The sequence below is a fragment of the Ambystoma mexicanum genome, chromosome 6p (genome assembly GCF_040938575.1).
Source record: "Ambystoma mexicanum isolate Mex_15411 chromosome 6p, UKY_AmexF1_1, whole genome shotgun sequence".
Lineage (NCBI taxonomy): Eukaryota > Metazoa > Chordata > Amphibia > Caudata > Ambystomatidae > Ambystoma > Ambystoma mexicanum.
The window spans coordinates 1088950063-1088970189 of NC_090935.1; the positions used below are offsets into that span (position 1 = coordinate 1088950063).

General features: G+C 44.7%; 1 protein-coding gene across 2 annotated transcripts in view; it reads right to left on the minus strand.

Annotated features, from left to right (window-relative positions):
* HABP4 (hyaluronan binding protein 4) overlaps positions 1-17967 on the minus strand; it is a 119307-nt gene extending 101340 nt beyond the window's left edge. The window contains exon 1 of one of the 2 annotated variants that reach the window (XM_069625690.1): positions 17285-17967. In XM_069625690.1, the coding sequence (XP_069481791.1) occupies positions 17285-17564 (280 nt within the window). In that variant the 5' untranslated portion in view covers positions 17565-17967. The remainder of the gene's footprint in view (positions 1-17284) is intronic. The other variant, XM_069625691.1, reaches the window with a different exon arrangement.
* Between the last annotated feature and the right edge of the window lie 2160 nt (positions 17968-20127).

A 20127-nucleotide genomic window follows, 5' to 3' on the forward strand; every position in this document is an offset into this window, starting at 1 on the left:
AGTTCTTCCCCAACAAGAACTGTTCGGGATGGGCCAAAACCAAATTCAGTGGTAATATGAATGAGACAATGTGTCCCAACAGTCTTTCGGCCTAGATTTGTATAAAAATATAACGTTCTGGCTAAAACCATTTTTTTGGACGAGCCCAGCCCCGTTTCAAGTACAAAGAACACATTTGCTCCTTCACTTGTAAAATATCTTGCGGCATGTGCCACCCCCTCTTCTCAAAATGCCTCATTTAGATTTCAATGTGACATCTTTACTAGGTGTATGTTTTTCAAAAGAGCCCAGACCAACTAAACCATTGGATATGCTCCATTTCAGTTTTGGCTATTAAATTGCGCCCGCGTGAAACCTATAAGCTGAAACTATTGCATTAGAGTAGAACTGAACAAATGGCATATGAGGGACACAAAGCTTGTAGGAGTTTGGTTATTTCCCCACCCATCTCCATTACCTCCCACGTTGTGCCCCACCCTGCCCAAAACCCAGCCCCCTGGGATCTCAGAGCTAGCTTCATCAAGCCTAACCATCAAACGGTGTGCTCAAAGTGCCTGCCAGTGTTTTTTCAAAGCGATCTCCCGAGAGTGAAAGACAAGGAGCCGTAAACACAACCATGTAATAAAATGGTCTAACTGGGTCTGTCTTGAGTCACTCGATTTAAGAGCATTATATTTGTCCTTCACTGAACTCTCCTTAAACTGAAGCATTGTAAAAGCCAACCGTTTTGGTGTGTGTGATATTTGATATTAGGCATTGATATTATATTCATAGGTATTCACCATTTTGAGGCTACCACCACTAATCGCCAGTTAATGCCACTATGGTAGTGCTGGCCAATGCATTTCCCCACAAATCCAAAACTGGTAGCATTGCCAACGCCAGTTTCCACCAGGGGTGTGGTACTGAGAATGCCCCTGCACCTTCTTGATGTTCTTAGGATCTTTGATGTGGGGGCACCTGCCTGTGGTATTGCTCACTCTGTCAGCAGCGTTTGCCACAATCGACTATGGAGTGCTTCTTGGCACATTCTCAGCAAATTCATATAGGGCGGGTTCTTCAATTGCCACCTTAACTTTTCCTACTGTTACCTGCTATGGCACAGCCCTGCCCCACTTCAGGTTCCCAGAGGTGGTGGTCAATCCTGTCACCTATCTGTATATATAACCAATAACCCAGTTCTACATTAAGATCTCATCTGAAGGGGAGGCGTATAGTTCGAACCAGCTAACTGGCTATTGAAGAATGGTTCAAGCCTCACTTTTTGAAATTGAGCATCTCATAAGACAGTGTATTCCGTTTGCTCATTTTTCCACGTCAGCTACATTTACATCAATGTACATAATAATTTAGCATTTATATAGCACTACGAACTCTCGCTTATTACCCACGGGTGTGTGGTGCTCGTTTATCGAGCTCGCAAGGATGAAAGGCGGAGTTTGGCCCTGCCAGGATTCGAACCTGTGTCAGCAGGCTCTGCACAGATGTCAAAGCAAGCGCTCTACTCGCTGTGCTATCAGACCGGCTTAACAATGATACCCTGTGCATCACCCTGTGCCATATCACCCTCAGACATGCAAGTAAAAAATGCTAAACATGTTACATTAGTTGCATCAATTCATTGGGGGCTTTGTCACTTTCTCTGCCAAGTGGCTTCGTAAAATCATGTGCGATTAGGCCTTCATGATGGCTATGCCAGTTCATGAGCAGTTTCTCTGTAGTCACAGGCCCTTTGTTCATTGAGTGGGGGGCGCAGATTTGTTCATTCATCTCACCAGGATATTTTAATAGCCAACAGAAGTGCTAGTATGAAAATCTACCCAGTAACTTGGGTGTAGACAGGACGTCAGAGGGTCATCAAGTTGCGTAATGGCTGCTACTGGGACGGTAACCATATGTAAGAAGTTATGGTCAAGTTGCTTACATTTGGGGCATGCGCTTGACAATGTGGGATCAAACTCGACCTTCAAAAAAGGTGTGTAAAGGTCTGCAGGGTTCGAAATTGAGACGAGCTGGGAGCCATTTAGCTCCTATTTGTGGCCTAGAAGAGCCTGGTTAGCTTGACACCAACAGTTTATTGGCTCACCAAGCCAACTGATGCCAACCACCTATGTGGATTTAACAGTGCGCTTGGGATAAAATTGAATAATTAGGATGCATCTATGACAGAGAACATAAGGGGTAATAAATAACTGATATTTTTGCATCTATGTGGAAGTTACTGTGAAACCCAATGTACTAGCTCCTGGTCACTTTAATGCTGGATAACTAGGAGCTGCTTCTAGCTCCCGCTTATCCAGGGCCAATGCGTGGTCTTGGAAGCAACACTAGGTTCCAAACCCGGATCCGGAATTGGGCATTTTATAAAAACCAATAAAAAAAAAATCTTAATTTCGATCCATGGTGTGGAAATCTATTGTAGCACTCTGGTTAAGTGAGATCATTATTTTGTTGCAATGTTTGTCATCTATGGTGATAGATGAGGCCACTTGCCATCTCCACCTCGAGACACTGAAAATGGCAACGTTGCATGGTAGGAATCAAAACAAAAAGGTCAGTATCCAAATGCTCAGTTATAGATCGTCGCAAACAGAGTTAATGCCAAAGTATTTTTTGTTTGCCACAAGTTGGCTTGGGGAGGCAAAACTCCTGGCACCTAGTCTACAAGCAGCTGCCCTCAATTTCGAAACCTGAATTGCCATGTGCTCCAGAATGCATTCTGCAGTTACAGGTTAGTGTAACTAACAGATGCAGCTTTCTGTGTAAAAAGTTCAGCACCATGTGAGAATCAAGTTTACAGTCAAATTAACAGTTCATTCCAGACGAAGTCTTTTTAAGCAAGTAAATGTACATCATATTTTAATTACAATTGCCATTCTGTAATATGAGGTGTTGCATCTAGCATTTTCAACTCAATCAGGGACTTCCCAACTGCCCTAGTTCGTGTTCAGTATGTGGGAATTGTGACTTACAGAAACCTGGATGCAGTTCCTAGCAGTCTCCCTCTGCTTCCCTTTATACTCTCCACCTGTCCCAAGCCTTCATGGCCTTGCCTGCCTCCACACTACTTGCAGGTAGTACCTTTTAGGCCCTACTACCCTATGACCCCACCACTCCTTACCTCCCCCAAATGACTGCCCTGCCCCCCCCCCCCATCAAAATCCCCCTACACTACACACAAACCTAGCAGTAACACACCGACTAAGACTAAGCTCTCTTTAGCCCTAGCACACTCTCCTAATCAGACACAAAGTGCTGTAGTCATTAATAGTTATTTATAACACGCTCAATACCCAGAGATTGCAAAGCGAGGACCGGGGAATCAAGCCGGTGTTGCTCCGTGTGGTCTTGGTGGAGAGCGAACACGTAGCCCCGGAGCCATCCTCCAGACACCTTAAGGCCCTTCCCGCAAACAAAGCTGCAGTTACGCCAGAGAGCAACGTGCAGTGGAGCCCAGCACCCCAGCTCAAGATGGCAGGGAAACCAGGCTTCTACAGGTAGGAACACAAGATGTGTGGGAGGTGCCTGGGCGCTACAACTCTCACCAGTGAGGCCTCTGGGGCCTGCAGCTCTGTCTGGTACAGACATCTACTTCCAGGACATCAGTGGAGTGATCAGATTGGTGTGGCACAAGGATTTCCACGCAGTATGGGATGCACAGCAAAGGGAAACATACGGGAGCTTGAAGCGGAAAACCCCACAGATAAGGTGTGCAAAACCAGTTGAGACGAAAAAAATCTGCTCAATATCTTTTGCAGATCAATAACGGCATGTAGCACTGTGCCCAACATCATACAAAGTGACCACAAAACATTTGCATAAAGTATAACAGCCTTCAACTGAACAGTTGCCCCAGGGGTGCATACACTTGTTCCTGCTATTCTTAGTGCTGCACCCCACAGCTCTGCAGCCAAATACCATTAAACAATATAATGGTCCAGTGGTCTGTCTATATTTGCCTCTTCAGTTCAGCTTTTAATGTCCGAGACATTTTAGCATTCTGTAGTGCTTAAATTACCATTTCTTTTGCATATATTGCTCTCCTCTAGTGTTCTGACCACAGCCATGCTCCCTACATCACTTTGATGCCATTACATACGGCAGAAAGTGCTATAGAAACAAGTGAAAATTACTGCAACATGGATTAATAAGCAGATACCACCCCAATAAATTGAGCTTCAGTGAAGAGTGGATAAATCACTCCACACTGCCGTTTGGTTGGAAAGATGCTTAACATTTCAGTAAATGAAATGAATACCCTTATGCAAAAATGTGTGTTATTGGTACAAATCACTTATTTTTTCGGCATCTACTTGCATCAGTCGTGCCGTTGTCACCCAGATCCAATTAGGCTAGGTCTGCTTCCTTTCCTCAGATCCATTTCTCCCCCTTTAGCCGTTGACCTGAAAGTCTTCTTGCCATCACTAGGTCATAATCGTATGCATGTTTGGGTAGCATTCATTTTACCTCCTTGGTCTGGCTTTTCTTCGAAATCTTTCAATAGCTAGGCATATTCTACCATGGATGATTCTCCTTTATGAAATACTCTTACATGGTCTAGTAAGTAAAAAATAGATAGGCAACATAAAAAAAAAAAAAATACTAGCATTCTTTTTTTAAACTTCCTATGTAAAATGAGCTATTCAAGCTCAAAATTCGCAAAAACAAGCACATGGGCGCATCCATTTTGTGAAATTGATACCCTCCTGTGCTGGCTTTTGCGGCACTAATGAAGGAAAAGCCAGCCAGCTGTAGTAAACAAAAGCTACCGCTTGGTGGCTTTCCCTTCATTAGTGCTGTACGCGGAGGACGGGGACCGGAGACCAGAGCAGGAAAGCTGCAGCTGAATCTCGGTAAGTGCTATTTATTTATTTAAAAATTTAAAAAGCACTAGCTGCGTTTTTTTTTCTAAGTTTTCCGGGCTAACTTAGAAATAAATACAACGTTTTTAAAGCTGCGGTCAATAGTTTCAGCCATGGGTTGAGGGGGGGGGGGGGGGGGGGAGGCAGTGTGATTATTCTAGCAGCTTTATGTGCTCCCAGTGAAGGCTAAAACGAAAACAGTGTTTTCCCTAGGCAACATGCACCAGTGAGGGGTCCAATAGTTCTAACAAATTCATCTTAATAGGTTTAAGGAGAGGGAACACTAGCCTCAAAAGAGCTTTGCAAGACCAGAGTATGGCAGGCACATGTGGGAGGCACATCAAGGGATTTCCAATGTCCACAGGAGGTATTCCTGCATAGATTACAATCAGAGTTTGACCAGAAGACAGGAGTATAGGCCTGATCACTCGGATCATACATCAGGATATATAGACTGGGAGAAGAAGCCCAAGACTGACATGGCACCAGGTATGATACAAGATCAGGTCTTCATACAACTTTTTCCAAAACAGGCCACATACATCAGTGGGATACAGTTATGCCACAGATCGCTTATTGAAGCAAGTCAATTCGGCTCAAGAGAAGGGCCTCATACCGGGCCTTGTACCAGCAAACAAGAACCGAGAAAGGACATAACTGCTCATGCAAGTCTTTTATAAGATGCAACTGACTAGGTGAGAGCTGGTGACATCAGCTAAATAGTCTAGTGACCACTCCTAATACGTGCAAACATTTTGGCAAACGGACAGAGCTAAGGTGTCTAGAGCACTACAGTGTACAAGGAAACAAAACTTGTATTTAAAAGTTTCTCGTTAAAGCTGAATATTGCCCTGCGCCCAGACCAGTTATCCCCTTTTCTGTAAGATGTTAAGACCTCTATTGGAGCAGATTGTGACAGGTCACTTCATTGGAATGGTGGGGACGACACTAGGCCTCACCCAAAGTCAACGCACCTACACATAAGGTAGAAGAATTGACTGGGTGGTGGATAATGCAGTTATCACCACCATCACCCCTCAAACTTGGACTGACCATTTCCTCCCGACTTTCAATAACGCCACTAAACCTACTCCTATATTCACTCCCATCGCCGCCCCCAACATTAAGAAATAAAATCAGAGGACAGACTCATCCCACTCATTCTCCCCACCCTTAATGCTTTGACAGTATGGACCCTGGCTGGTTAGTCGAATACAATAAAATCATGACAGCAACTCTGGACTCCATTGCCCCGCTCAAAATGAGATAGCTAGCCTAAAGCACACCTGAATATGTGGTTCACCCCACATCTAAAAGACCAACAACTGAGAAAAAAAAATATATATGCTCTGAAGATTACCCCCCCATAAGAAAACAGAACAAAACTCACAAACATCTCTACAAAAAAGACATTTGCCTACCCAAACTAGAATCATACAATAACCCTATCTCAAGCCAACTCCAGTATGAAGGAACTCTTCACCATCCTAAAAGAACTGGAGACTCCAATCCTTGTGCAAGATACCTGCACTAAAGACAAAATCTGATGTCTGACATTCAGTATGCATTAGCCAACAAAGTCACCACACTACAGAACAAAATTGCACAAAAAAAAAAACTCTTAATCTCTCATCACTGACCCTACCCAACAATAGCCTGGCGTCCCCTAAGACCCCACCCACACGCTTCTACTTCTCCAAAATCTATCCTGGAGGTTGAAAAAGTCATACTATCACTTAAACCCTCCAACTTCAAGGGTGACCAATGTCCGGCCCAACTTGGTTAAGGATGCAGCAAGAGACATGGCTCCATTCATATCTAAACTCAATGCCTCCTTCACATCTGGCACCATCCCATGCAAAAGAATCATGGGTCCTTCCACTGTAAAAAAACAAACTCGAGACCCTGCTATACCAACTAATTGCTGCCTATTACCACAGTACCATTTCTCCTTACAATACAAGGTTGCGTATATAGACATTTACTAGGAGCTTGCCAATCAGGTTTCCGTCCACAACATGGACCTGAAACTGCACTAATTGACCTCAAAGCCCAAATAGAGGAGCTTAGGGATAAGGGGAAATCAGACTTCTCGGCCGCATTTGACCTTGTGGATCACAAGGTTCTATGCAGCCATCTAGAGTCAGCTGTGCACTTTTCAAAGGAGGCTATAGTCTGGATCGAATCTTTCTTAATAGGACTATGAGGGTCTTCTCCCCCTCAGCCGCTGTAGACCCCATACCCATCACTTTCGGAGTAGCCCAGGGATCATGTGTCTCACCCCACCCTGTACAAGATATTCACTAAGCCTCTTTGATGATCTGGACCAGCTAGTCACCTATACCAACTATGCAGACGACAGATTCTCCTTCCACTTTCTGGGGATTATGACAAGGAGTTGGCCTTGGCGAATAGAGTCTCATCCAGGCATGGATGAGAACTCGCGGTCTATGCCTGAATGACAAAACTGAGATCCTGGGGGCCCCTACTTATACATTACAAATCCTATAATTGATTGTAACTTAATCAAAGTTACAAATGAGGTAAGACAGGTTTTTACCTTGACTCTACTCTTACCTTCACTAAGCAAGTTAATTCTATGGCATCCTCCACTGCATACACATGCAAACTCAGTCAGTAAAGCATTTCTCTCTAATAGCTGCATTACCCTGGCTAGAGTCCTTATCCTGTCGAAATTGGACTATTGCAACACCCTCTACATCGGCTCTAACAAGTATATTATTGGTAGAATCCAAACTCTCCAAAATAACGCCCTTAGAGCTGCCCTTGACGTAGCAAGAAGAGCAAATCTGAGATCAGGCGACAAAACTTATCTACCAATGACAAAATTTGGCAAAAAAATGGCCTTGTCTACTCGCAAAGAGTTGAACAATGCCGCGCCCATCTATCTCACTAAGATTCCACAGAAGAACCTCAACTAGGCCTACTCGTGTACTCCCAGATTCAAATTAGCTAAGGTTGGGAGCTTTCCGGTTAAAGCTGCCCAACTCTGGCACTCTATGGTGACACCTCTGAGCGGATCACTCGAATTTTAGACTTAACTGTATCAACTGGCTCAAGACAACTGACCACTGAAGCCAGCAACCCTTCACCATACTATAAATTGCCTCAAACTATGTTACTAAGACTTCTTATAATATTGTGTTCACTTTACTGTATATTAGAAACACCTATTCCATTACTGCCTTATTATATTCTTGTTTCTTCTATTTGCCCTCTAACCTACTCTGTACTCCATTCTCTGTATGCTAGAACCTGTAACCGTTAGTTTACGGCCTAATTCATTTTTGATTTTTCCATCTGCCTTGTTTAACCTAAGCTTCGAGTCTTCCTGTAACCTCTGCGCCCCGATACCCTTGGGTCTGGTGCGCAATACAAACAGACAATGGCCCAACCAAAGGGAGAGGAGGGCATTATATTGGTGCTGCCTGCTAACTCAATACCTGTAACTTGCGCCTCTACAGACCTATGGTCATCTGCTCAGAATTTTTTTTTTTTAAATAACCCGTAGGAAAAATTGCACTCCAGGACCTTGTCAAATAAGGTGGTCCAAAAAGAATAAAATAATCAGCCTGAGCATCGGAGAAGTTAATTTTAAAATTGACTAAAACACCTTGCGCAACTCTTCGTGCTTGCTCAGAATGCTGGTTCCAGCAAGAACGCTGATTAAATAGCTACATTGCCCATCATTCGTTGCCACGTTCCCGCTTGCCACCCTAGTAAAACACGGCAGCCACCTCAAGTTTCAAACTCGCATTGCTAATCACTGCTATAGCACCAATATCCACTCCAAAATTGCACCTTAACATAGCATTGATACATTTGCTATACATGCACATTCAAAATTATCCAGCGCAATTGAAATGCAATTTATCACAATATATAAATGCAAAAACATTCGTGAATTCTAACGCTAAAGGAATTTCACATAGCATTAGTTACGCAATCTATTTTGGAAGGAAAGAATGTCTCGCAAAGGGCAAAAAAATAAATAAAAATGGTGTGGATATCTCTCTATGGGGCAGAGTGCCAACCAACCCATCAATATGCTATGGCCAAAAAAGTGGCAAGCACAGGAACTTAAAATATTAATGCTATTCCAATAGAAGACAGGAAACCTCAGGGCAAGTAAACTGCTTAGTACATATCTGCATTCACTGAGTGGCCAGGTGCAAAGCAAACAAAGTGTATGTCGCATCCAAGTGGAGATGCACAACATACACCATTTGGTGCATGCACATTTAAGAGAGTAATCTGCCCCGTCAGTGCGTTGTGCACATCAGATCTCCTATAGAACCCCCATATTCAAAAAGCCCAATTATAAATAACGTGCATATTACATAACGACCAAGAAAAGAATAAAGAGCAGGAAATGTCCAATATTCACTGGCCCACATAAATCACTAGCCCGTATAAAGTGCAAAGCAGCCAAATATGATAGTAATGTGCAAGTAGGCAGATGACAAATTACAAAACACGACCACCACATTATGCATCCAGCACCCTCATGAATCTATGTGCAGACGGCAGCGTCAGAGGTATAAACTGATCAAATCATACTGAATGCCTCTGGTTTGAATCCTCAAATCAGGACAAATTCTAGCACTGCCAAATGCACAATGAGAAATCCTGACCCACATGACCCCCTATGAATAAAACAGGCCACAAAATATTGACAATCGACGGACTAATTATAATCATAATTAAACATTGTTAGCTACCCAAAACAAAACCCAACACCAAAATTACAGAAACGTGCGCGATCAAACAAAAATGACTAGACTCCCAGAAAAGTATACAGTTAATCAACCTTAAGGGATTTGGTATCCAAGTCTAAAATCATTTTTGTCTCCAGTTGTTTGCGTTTCCCTCATCTCCCCCTCGTGGATGCAGCAATGCATGTGCCACTCCATACAAGCATTGTGAATGCCAATACTGCTATTTGCATTTATAGGCACCTGGATGCAAGGAGGAGAGTGCACGTTTCCAAAGGGGGGTGAGATAAGGGGTGCATGTGTGCAATAGAGCAAGGGAAGAAGCCATTGGCAGACCATGCCATCGACGATTAGCAAGAGGAAATATAAAAGACGGGTGAGAGGGTAAGAAACAAAGTGAGTGAGAAGGATGAGCAGTGATGAGGTGGGGGAATACATGGGTATGGTGGGGCTAGAGTGCGTTATGGGGTAGAGATGAGTAAGAGGGGTAGGATGGGTGGTGGTAGAGGGGGTTTGGAGTAGTTGTAAGGGTGGGTTGTGGTAGAGTGGAAGGATGGGTGGGGATGAAAGTTGGGTTGGTAGGAAACCAATGGGAAACGTACTGCTAGTTGCAGTCTACCACATCACAAACAAAATACATCCAACACGACAGACAGTAAATATACCCATGGTGTGCACCTTTCATCAATTTGGGGAATTTGAACTCAATGGTACTTGGCATCGGTGAGAGCAATAAATCACAGACCCGACTGAATTATGTGGGGGTGGTCGTCAGGGAATGCCCTACTCCCAACTAATACGAGCGAGTCACAGAACTCATACACCCATCTCTGCACTTTTTTTCTCTGCCCTCTGAATGCTTTAACAGCAGGCCTTGCAAATTTTTTAAAAAAATCCCACTAGACCTGCAGGGCGAGTTCCTTAGTTTACATACTCAACCTTAGAGAATTGCACTAGCCCTACGGTGACTGGTGACAATTGTTTACCAGTACTTTCTGTAAAATGGTGTATGCCACCATAAGCACACTTCAAATTTGGTGCAATGCTTCACTGTGAAACATACATAAGCCAGCTTATGCAAATAGTGTTTGCAGTAAATGCAAAAGTTTGACATCCCCATACTCGCCAGCAAGGTAGAGTATCCTTCAAACTGCTTGCCCTTCATAAAAACTACTTGCCAATGCTATATAAAACCCCATGTTCGAAGATAATGCTCCTCTCGCTTCTGTTTCATTATCATCACTTTCTCATAGCAAGACAAAGTATGGACATCTTTTCTGCAACATGTTCCAAGTGCACAATGTATCTTACAGTAGGCTTGGGTCCTCCTGTTACTTCCCAGGGGCCCTTGACACCCTCGAAGGATTTTTACTTTTTAGGAGAAGTGCAGATGTGCCTTGGACAGGGCAGGTGGCAGCTTATCTTGGATACATTTTTAGCCCCTTCTTGCCATGCAAACTGCATCTGGCACAGAAAGGTGGCCTGGCTCCAAAATGGCCAGGCCATGAGGTTCTTTGTCCATCTTGCCTCTTCGCCTTCCCCAGGTTGAGCAGACCCGGATCAGTCCTATTTGGGCATGCATTCTCCCGCGAAACGCCAAGCTTTTGCTGGCTTCTGCAAGCCTTGTGTGCCTCCGGAATGTGGGTTGGGCTGTCTGGTTCCAATACACATCCAGGGCGAGACTGGTGTTCTGTGAATGCCTGGGACCACCCTGGTCAGTGATGCAAGTCTGGTGTGCCTGTATGTGAGCAGATCTCCCATTGGGTCCTCTTTGTTTTGGCGCAAAGGAGACTCTGGATAAGAGAAGGCTCCAAACACCCATACCAGGTCGATCGAGTTCACTTAACAAGAGTTTCAGGATGCTTGTATCCCAAGAAGCCGGGGATACGCTGAAGGGTTGGCAACCTGAGCCTGAAGGGCCCTTGTGCATCTGATTGAAGTAGAAAGTCTCCGAAGAGGCTTCGACCCATTTGAATAGTGGGAGGAACTATTCTTGGCACCTTCATCAAACCCTGCAAGTAAGCCTTCCCAGAAGTGTCCCTGGGCCAACCAGTGGGCTGACCAGCTTGCGCAGGACCTTTGCTCCGACACTGCCATTTCGAGGAGACCCTTAAAACAAGCTCAGAGTTCACAGCACTCACCGAATTTTGTACACTTGGCAATTCCAGGTCTGGAGTAAAGATCACCTGAACCGGAGTACATGCGGTTACGGTGTCGCCCAGCCGTGGTGACAAACTTTGCAAGTGCATTGCAGCTGTGCCACCCGGTGCCCTGAAGCCTGCTACAGTCCAACTAGCCTAATCCATCCACCAGGAGCAGAGAAATCGCCACTTTCCCCGTTTGGGAATCATAGCTGTAACTGTGCTGCTGAAAGCCGCAATCGAAGTGGACTTCACTGCTGAAGTTTGGTCTGAACCGGGGGTCGGCGAGTACTAGCAACCCTTACCAGTGGCCCTTAACGCATATCTGTATGCACAAGTGTCTCCTGAGGGCCACTCCTTTCCACAGATAGCCAACTCCTGGAACCGGTTCTGCCCTCGTGGGAAACCCCTCCACAAATAGTGGTAACTTATTCTGCATCACCTGAACCACTTTCCTGAGCTGCTACAGACCCTACAAGAGACCCTGTTTTCACCCATCTGCATGACCGTGTGCGCCAGCATTGCAAGTACATTTGAGCAATAGGCTAGGAACTGGACTGCAGGATTGGGATTACTGCAGAATTGCTTAAAAACTCTTTGCGCTGCCCGCTTCATTCCCTTTTTGGGTTGTGGACCCATTTTGTGCATTAACCTTTTAGGCCACTTGAAATATATATTTTAGTAGGTTTGTGCCGAGTATTACTTTTGATTATTACTGTGTATTATAACTCAAAGGCCTTGAATAAACTTATTTGTATTTTTAATGTGTACACACCCGACGGAGTGATTTGTAGTGTCCTTTACTCAGTGCCCTCATTGAGGTCTTTCAGTCACACTCACCCCTCCCGAGACCTAGTCTTGACCAAAACCAATGCTACATTGGTCTGGCTTGTGCAGAAGGTTACCCTGTTCCAAGAAACTGGCCTCCTTAATCACTGCCCACCAGGCCAGAGTTCAGAAACCCATCATAACAGTGGCGTGGCGCACTCTCAAATCAAGACGAGGAGCTAAGATAACATGTTTTGGTAGGCGAGGGCCCAGGACCCCAAGGTCTCAATACAGGACGGTGTGTTCCTGTGCGATAGCTGGGTTCGAGCTGGTCAGTTTACTGGATGGCCCAGGAACACTTCCGAAGAGGCTCTTCGACGGTAAGCAGGAGGAGCCAAGCTAAGGGCAAAGCACCCATGCAGGCCTTAGTTCGATGAAGAAACAGGGGTCCAACAGAAGAGCAGGTCAGGGTGCCAACCCTTGCAAGGACATCACCGACAGTTCCTAGAGTCTGCTTTCTTCTCAGGGATACTTGGCTCCTTATGAGGTTGTGTGAACCTCATTAGATCAACCTGGAATGGATGCAACGGCCCTTCTCTTATCCAAGATGTGGGTCGCGCTCAAATCACAGATCACAAATTGAAGATCTGCTCTCTTGCATGCAGGCCAGATGTGGGTCAATCGTGGCCCACAGTGGTTCCAGTCATTCATGGCTGGCACCAGTAGTGTGGATTGGGGCCAGACAGTCCCAACCCTCTTCCTAGGCACTAGCATACCTATGCATGGTACTGCAAGTACTTGGCACATAGATAAAAGTTAGCAAGAAATGGCAAAGTTGAAGAGTAAGGGAAACCTAGTTTCCCAGTACCGACAGCCTGACGGACGTTTCAAAATCCAAAAGGAGTGCAGCTTGTATTGATGTTGAAGGATAAACATTTTAATACCACCACAGGAAAAAGTCAGGTTAGGTACTCCAAACAAAAGCAAAATGTCTGTGGGGCGGGTTCACAAATGGAGGGACTGTTGCACCCAAGGGAAATCTTTTCTAACACCCACACAGTTCCAAACTCCCCTTTATTTTCTTTACAGCAATATTTTGGCATATTAGTTGTTTACAACACAAAGCGCCAAAACTAAAAGTCAATTCCTCTGCATTACTGCCTTGGCATTCCAAGAAAATGTTTAGCCATCGGATAACAAAATGGTTCTCAAATGTTGCAGTATACAACTTCAATTTGCAAGTGGCAATAAGCCACAGAGGCCATATTGCAAGGGATATATTCAATAGTATGTGAAGTGCCCAGCACTGGGTGTACATAGGTTTTAGAAGACATTGCACTGGCACACTACATTTCTAAAAGCCCTTCACTGGATGGACAACTATGTAAAGGGTCTCCATATATTTGATCATAGTGAAAATAAAAATATAAGACCAATAGTCTTTCAAACAAAGGAATTTCCTAAGTCACAAAGTCCTGATCAGTAAACTAGAGAAAAGTATATACTTCTAGTGAAAGACCAGTGTGGTTGTATCACAGGCAGGCTTCAGACAATGTTGGCCCAAAAGTCATACCAATATTTTTGGGCTCAATGGCAAATACATCTCATTTACGCAAGCTAAAAGCTCAACTGTAAGCCGCCAACTACAGACGTGATGTCAAACAACTTTTATAAGACATTGACCAAGTGCAAATACTTGGTGTTCCTCTTCCAGTTTGAGAATACACACACCTGTGCAAATAGGTAAATGTAAAATCTCCACCATACCCTATAATAGCTCCTATTTAACATTTTCACAGTGCAGGATTTCAAATAAATACACAAAAATCCCATTCACACTAAATATCACTGAACCCACTTTGTTACATCTACCTAGATATTCTTATGCAATTTTATATATCCTCCAAGCACACAGATACAAGACTGGTAGCTTTACAAAGGCGGAACCCAATTTATCATTTGACGATCACAAGCAGTCCTTCTTGCTGGCTCACCAAAGTATTCATATCTATAGTTTATCAGGGTGCATAATTTCAAGTTGCAAGCTATTCGCCATAAAAAGCCACACCAACTCAATTATATACATAGTCGATTTTATAGACTATACAGGTTTAAATGTAGTGGTTTCATTATAACTATGTTTAGGCAGTAATGTGCAATTTTGTAATTCGAGCAAAATAAATAATATTTAAAAACCTCGACAATCACTGTAGATCTTGAAAGTGAAAAAGTATATTGCAACTGAAGCTTGGATTGAAACGAAATTATATTTTATTTACATTGCGCTCGTACACAAGTGATTGAGAGCGCGACCAGGCAGAAAATGGGAGGGCAACAAAGGAGAAACAAGAAAACAGCAATCTTACTAGGCCCAGTGACATTTAAGAAAGTGCTAGTGCATGGAAAAGGGGGAAGAAAGCAGAATATTAAATAACATAAATGAGGGCAATAAACCATGGTAGTGCAGCCATCAAGTAGCAGGTGAAAGTCAGATAGGGTATATCAAAGTGGGAGGTGAACGGTATGGGTAGATACAGAACCCTAGTGCAGAGGATGGCCGGAGGCAGTGAAGGAGGGTGACAGGGTGAGCAGTAAACTGGGTGCGAATGACAGAGGGTGGCCAGGCACACGATGTCAAAAAAGACATATCAGCAGGGCAAAGAGGAAGGTCTTGAGATGTTTCCAGAACAGGAGATGGTTTTTACAAGGTGGCCGGGAGGCTGTTCCAAAGGGAGGCACAAGCCGATGACTGATATTACCCCAGCTCGTTTCTTAGCAAAACGACTAATCCTGGGGTTAGAAATGGAGGAGCAGAGGGCTTGAGCGGGGAGGCATTCAGAGGGATAGTTGAAGGTATTTTGGACCCAGGCCCTAGAAAGCCTTGTGCACAATGCATACGTTTTAAAGTGTACTCCTTGCATCCACTGGGAGCCAATGAAGAGATTTCAGGGCTGAGCGATACGATCCCAGGGCAAGTCTTGCAGTCCTGTTCTGGATTAGTTGTAAAGGGCGGAGAGTGGAGGCAGGTAGATTTAGAAAGAGGCTGTTACAGTAATCCAGTAGTACTTCTAAGGAGGTGCAATAGACGTTAGATGTGTGGAGGAAGGAAAGTGTAGAGTCAAAGATAACCCTGAGGTTCTTGGCCACGCAGGTGGGGCAGGAGGAGGGCAGTCAAGGGAGGCTTGGCCAGAGTGTGAGAGGAAAGGATGAACCAATAAGGAGGATTTTGGTCTTGTTGGCCGGCACACCAATTTTGAATGGCGATTAGACAATCAGATGAGATGAAGAGGCTGAAGGAAGCTTGAAAATATGTACAAGGACAAGTGCCTAAAATTGCAGAGTGCCCTAAAATCATGGCTTCAATGCTTACTCCTATTAGAAGATTTTGGTCCCTAGAATAAATTCCAAAAGAATCCCCTTGCAATGATGTGGTTTAGCACTTTAGAGACAAAAGGGCCCGGTTGCGCGTCCAAGCTGTGGCAGAGAATTGCATTCTTTTCACACCAACCATACCACAATTCCATAAAACTTGATAGGAATAGGACACATGCAGACAGGGTAGAGATTTCACCAAAATGAAAGAAGAGGGGAGATTAGAGCAAAAACTGCTAATAAACTGAGACAGGGTACTGGAAGAAAAAAAAAGGCGGCAGAAAAAAAATAAAAAAAAAATAAGAAGAGGCTAGGACAGGAGAATTGGGGGGCGCAAGTGACAGAACCGGTAACGAAAGCAGCCAACATTTAACTTGAACCACAAAAGTAATCTTCAGAAAGATATGGGGTCGCAGGGGTTCGTCGGGCAGGAAGACAAGCCCAGCACAGAGGATTCCGTACGCCATGCCAGCTTCGCATGACAATATACTCCTAAGGAGGGATTCTTCAAAGAATCAAAAGCAGGTCTTTCACCCCACGCAGGTTACACACCCAGAACGCACTGGCGACACCATGCTGGGAACAGCGACTCGAGTCTTTAAGGTAGCGCCTGGGACAGAGAAGGTTTAGTAGACAGGAAAGGTAGATGCGGAGAGGGGAAGAATCAACGCTTACTAACAGGTAAAGCCATACAAAGTCGGATAAAATATATGGGCCGTGTAACTAGCCCAGTATGTAATGCCTATATTAGTTACTAATATGACACTTTCTCACAGAATAATTCATTTTGGGGAGAATGGTAAAGACCCACGCAAGCAAGTGCTCTGTCAAATCTGACGGTAACCCATTGCCCCATTCGAAACACAGATACCGCGGCCTCCAATTGCTATTTTTCTACTTGCGACCGATGTCTCACCACCATCTTTCTCAACGTAAACAGCAAGTAAGCAGAGACACTGCACTCCAAACAACTGTACAAACACACTTTAACTAACAAGTACACTTCCATGCCATGCAAGGAGCAGTGTACAGGCAATCTTGGCCTGCGTCGGCACAGGCTTAGTAGGAGTAGAGGACGCGCTGCAGGGCCACATGGTGAATAAAAGTGGGAGAAACCTGAGACAGGGTGGGTGACAGTGCTAGGAGCGCACGCGCTTATCTTGGACGACAAGACGGCGGGGGGTTCAAGTACAAAGAAAAGCGTAGCCGTATGCAAAAACCACCATCGCCTATACGAAGGCGTTTCAACATATAAAGGCCACTCGGTGGTGGGGGGCCGGGGGGTAACGGGGAGCAAGGGACAAGTGAAGGGGTTGCACGTGGACGCTGCTCGGTGCTATAGGCCCCGCTTCTTTAACCCCACCCCTTCCGGCGGGCCATATCACCTCGCCAACCTTCTGCATACCGGGTGGGGGTGCGGCGGGGGTGGATGGTAGGCGCCGGTCCTTCTGGGTCTCTTTATTTTTTTGTGACGGAGGCTGCTGCCGGGAAGCAGCCGATCCCGCGGGTCCGGGTTTCTTGGATTCCTCCTTCCGTTTGCGCCGGGCACGCTCCTCCTCGGCCTGGCGCAGAATATCCAAAGGGTCCGACTCGTCGTCCAGCAATTGCTGGAAGCGGTTGGTGACAGCGCACCCGAAGCCGTCCTGCAATGCAGCCGATACTGGACTGCTCAACGCGCCCTTCATGGTAGCAGCCAGGGCACCGAGCACATAGGTGTTTAGCGAACCGAACTGCTCGGCGCGCGTTGACTCAACGGCTGCTGCTGATTGGTGCGTGCTGGAGGTACTGAAGAACACCGAACTCGGAGATGAAACGACGGCCGCCCTCTGTCCTGATTTTAACACCGCCTCATCGCGTTGAGCCCTGCCCACTCAGTAGGCCTGTCATTCCATAGAGGCCGCCGGTCTCTGCTGACCCCGCCTCCCAAAGTGCCCTGCTGCTACTGACTACTCATGTCAATCACGGATGGCCACGCCCCAACAGGCGTAACCCTGGCCCGTCCTCTTCTGTGCCGTCACGCTTTTTCATCCGCCTTTGGTAGGGCCCGTGGTATAGACTTCCGATTCCCCCACATGGCATAGATATAGAAGAGAGACAAATGTCAAAAATGTGCACGTGCCTCCGCCCCTTCTACATTGATTTTTAATGGCGACGATGTTTTAATATCAGTCCGCGTAATAAACAAACACTGAAATTAACGTGGCGGAAACAAAGTACAGTATTCATTTTAGCGTTCTTATAAAAAATGTCAAATATGCCTAATTTGCAGCACAGAAAACCCATTTTTAGTGTTTTCATTAGAACTCATTGCAGTTATAGGACGGACCATATATGAAGTTCATACTTATAAGGAAAAAAAAACACACAGCTACTTTAGGGTACTGTATGGTTATTGGTTCAAATATATGTTGTGTCGCCATACATGGCGTGCAGGCGTCTCCACCATGTGCAGACTAAAGCAGCAGAGCTCAGATCTCTTTTTGCTTTATGACTAAGCGTACATGTTTTCCCATCCCAGCCTTTTTTACGCGTGTGTCCCTTGAATTTGATCGCAAGTCAATGAATTTGAGAGTAATCTTTTCAAACTATTTTATTGATTTTGGAGAAATTGAAAGTAAATTGAGATTCGGAAATACAGTGTTGCAGAAGAGTTAGAGATGAGCAAATAACCGAATGGCGTGAGGAACATACAACGTTAAATTGTGACTTTTACATACTTGCCAAGATTCGGTGACCAAAAAGATGTAGGATTTTTCAAGTTTCCAAAATAATACTTCGCATAACAATTACATCACGAGAAAAAAACAAAACATACATCGTTGGCACCACTTTAGCATTCTAAAATGCACGACCCATCAAACAGCACATGAAAAGATGTTCAGATGTTTAAAATGTATAATTCTTTTTTTTTTTGACAACTTTATTTAAAGATTTATCAAAAGAAATACATATCATTCCAAAACAACAATTATGATAACAAGAAAACGACAAATAAAACGAAAAACGCGTTATACAAGTTGATACAAATAGTACAGAATAAATAAGAAAAACCTATCAATGATCTCTACTAATCGAAACAAACCTAATTTGAAATGATAACTAGCCAAAAATCAGAGGAAAACAAGAGAAAAAAAAACACAAACACACAACACAAGACAAACACAATAAAAAGAACACAATAGTACATTAACCAGAAATGTATAATTCTGAAGGGTAAGTTCACACCGAATTGAATTACCTAACTTCACAGAAGGTAATTACTCAGAGCTGGTAGCCAATGTTTGCTACTCCTCAGTCTGATATGCAGATGCTGTGTGATGGTGGTACGCTCTGCCACTTGCCTTCACTGGTGGTTCACCTAAGGCCTGTCCCGGCCAAAGTGCAGGGCAGAGTCATGTAGCTGTCGGGTCAGTGGACTGGTCTGAGCCCATCACTCAAAGTAATCACTTACCCGCCTACCGCACAGACTAACTAATGTGTTGCATGCTTTGTCCTGGGCTGGTCTCAAGCATCCTGTCTTAGAGTCACATAAATTACCTGCCGCTGTAAAAAGCAGTATGATCTGTCACCCAAATCTGTAGGCGGTAGGGCTGCTTAAAAAGCAGTAGCCTACGGTCTAAATCAGTAGGGTTGTCAAGTATGGTTTTAATAACCATAAATTAAACACAAAAATGCTTACAAAAGTTCTAACATTCATTTACGGAGCAGAGGACCATTGTCCTTATCAATGGGTGAGAGGATGTGGATATAGGACTAGATGATACACAGGAAGTAGAAACATGAACCATGGAAAGGGCAGTAGAGTGTTGGGTCTTGTCATTACTGCTGTTACTGTTCTTATGTTACTGTTCTTATTCCGGAATACTGTATTCTAGAACTGTATATGTTCTCTCCGAGTCATTTATGCCCTGCTGTGGCTGGGGGGCAGCTACTGCCTAACTCTGCAGGTTCAAATAAAGGGCTCCCTTTTAGTCACGTTGTCATCTCGTCAATGGTGACAAGCTGGTCCTTTCAGGGAGTGGACGAGGAACCTGTAGAGGCCCCCTGTTTCGAGGAATGCAGTAGCTCCTCCCCTTTCCCCCTCCCTATTCCCCTTCAACATGCATGTCTGACTTCTCGCCTGTCTACCACTCTGACGTCTCCCTCCTCCTGTCCAAATCCCATCCTACGTCTGCCTCTTCTGATCCTCTCCCCTCCCTTATCCCCAAGATCTACCCTCTTCTTATTCCTTACTTAATTTCCTTCTTC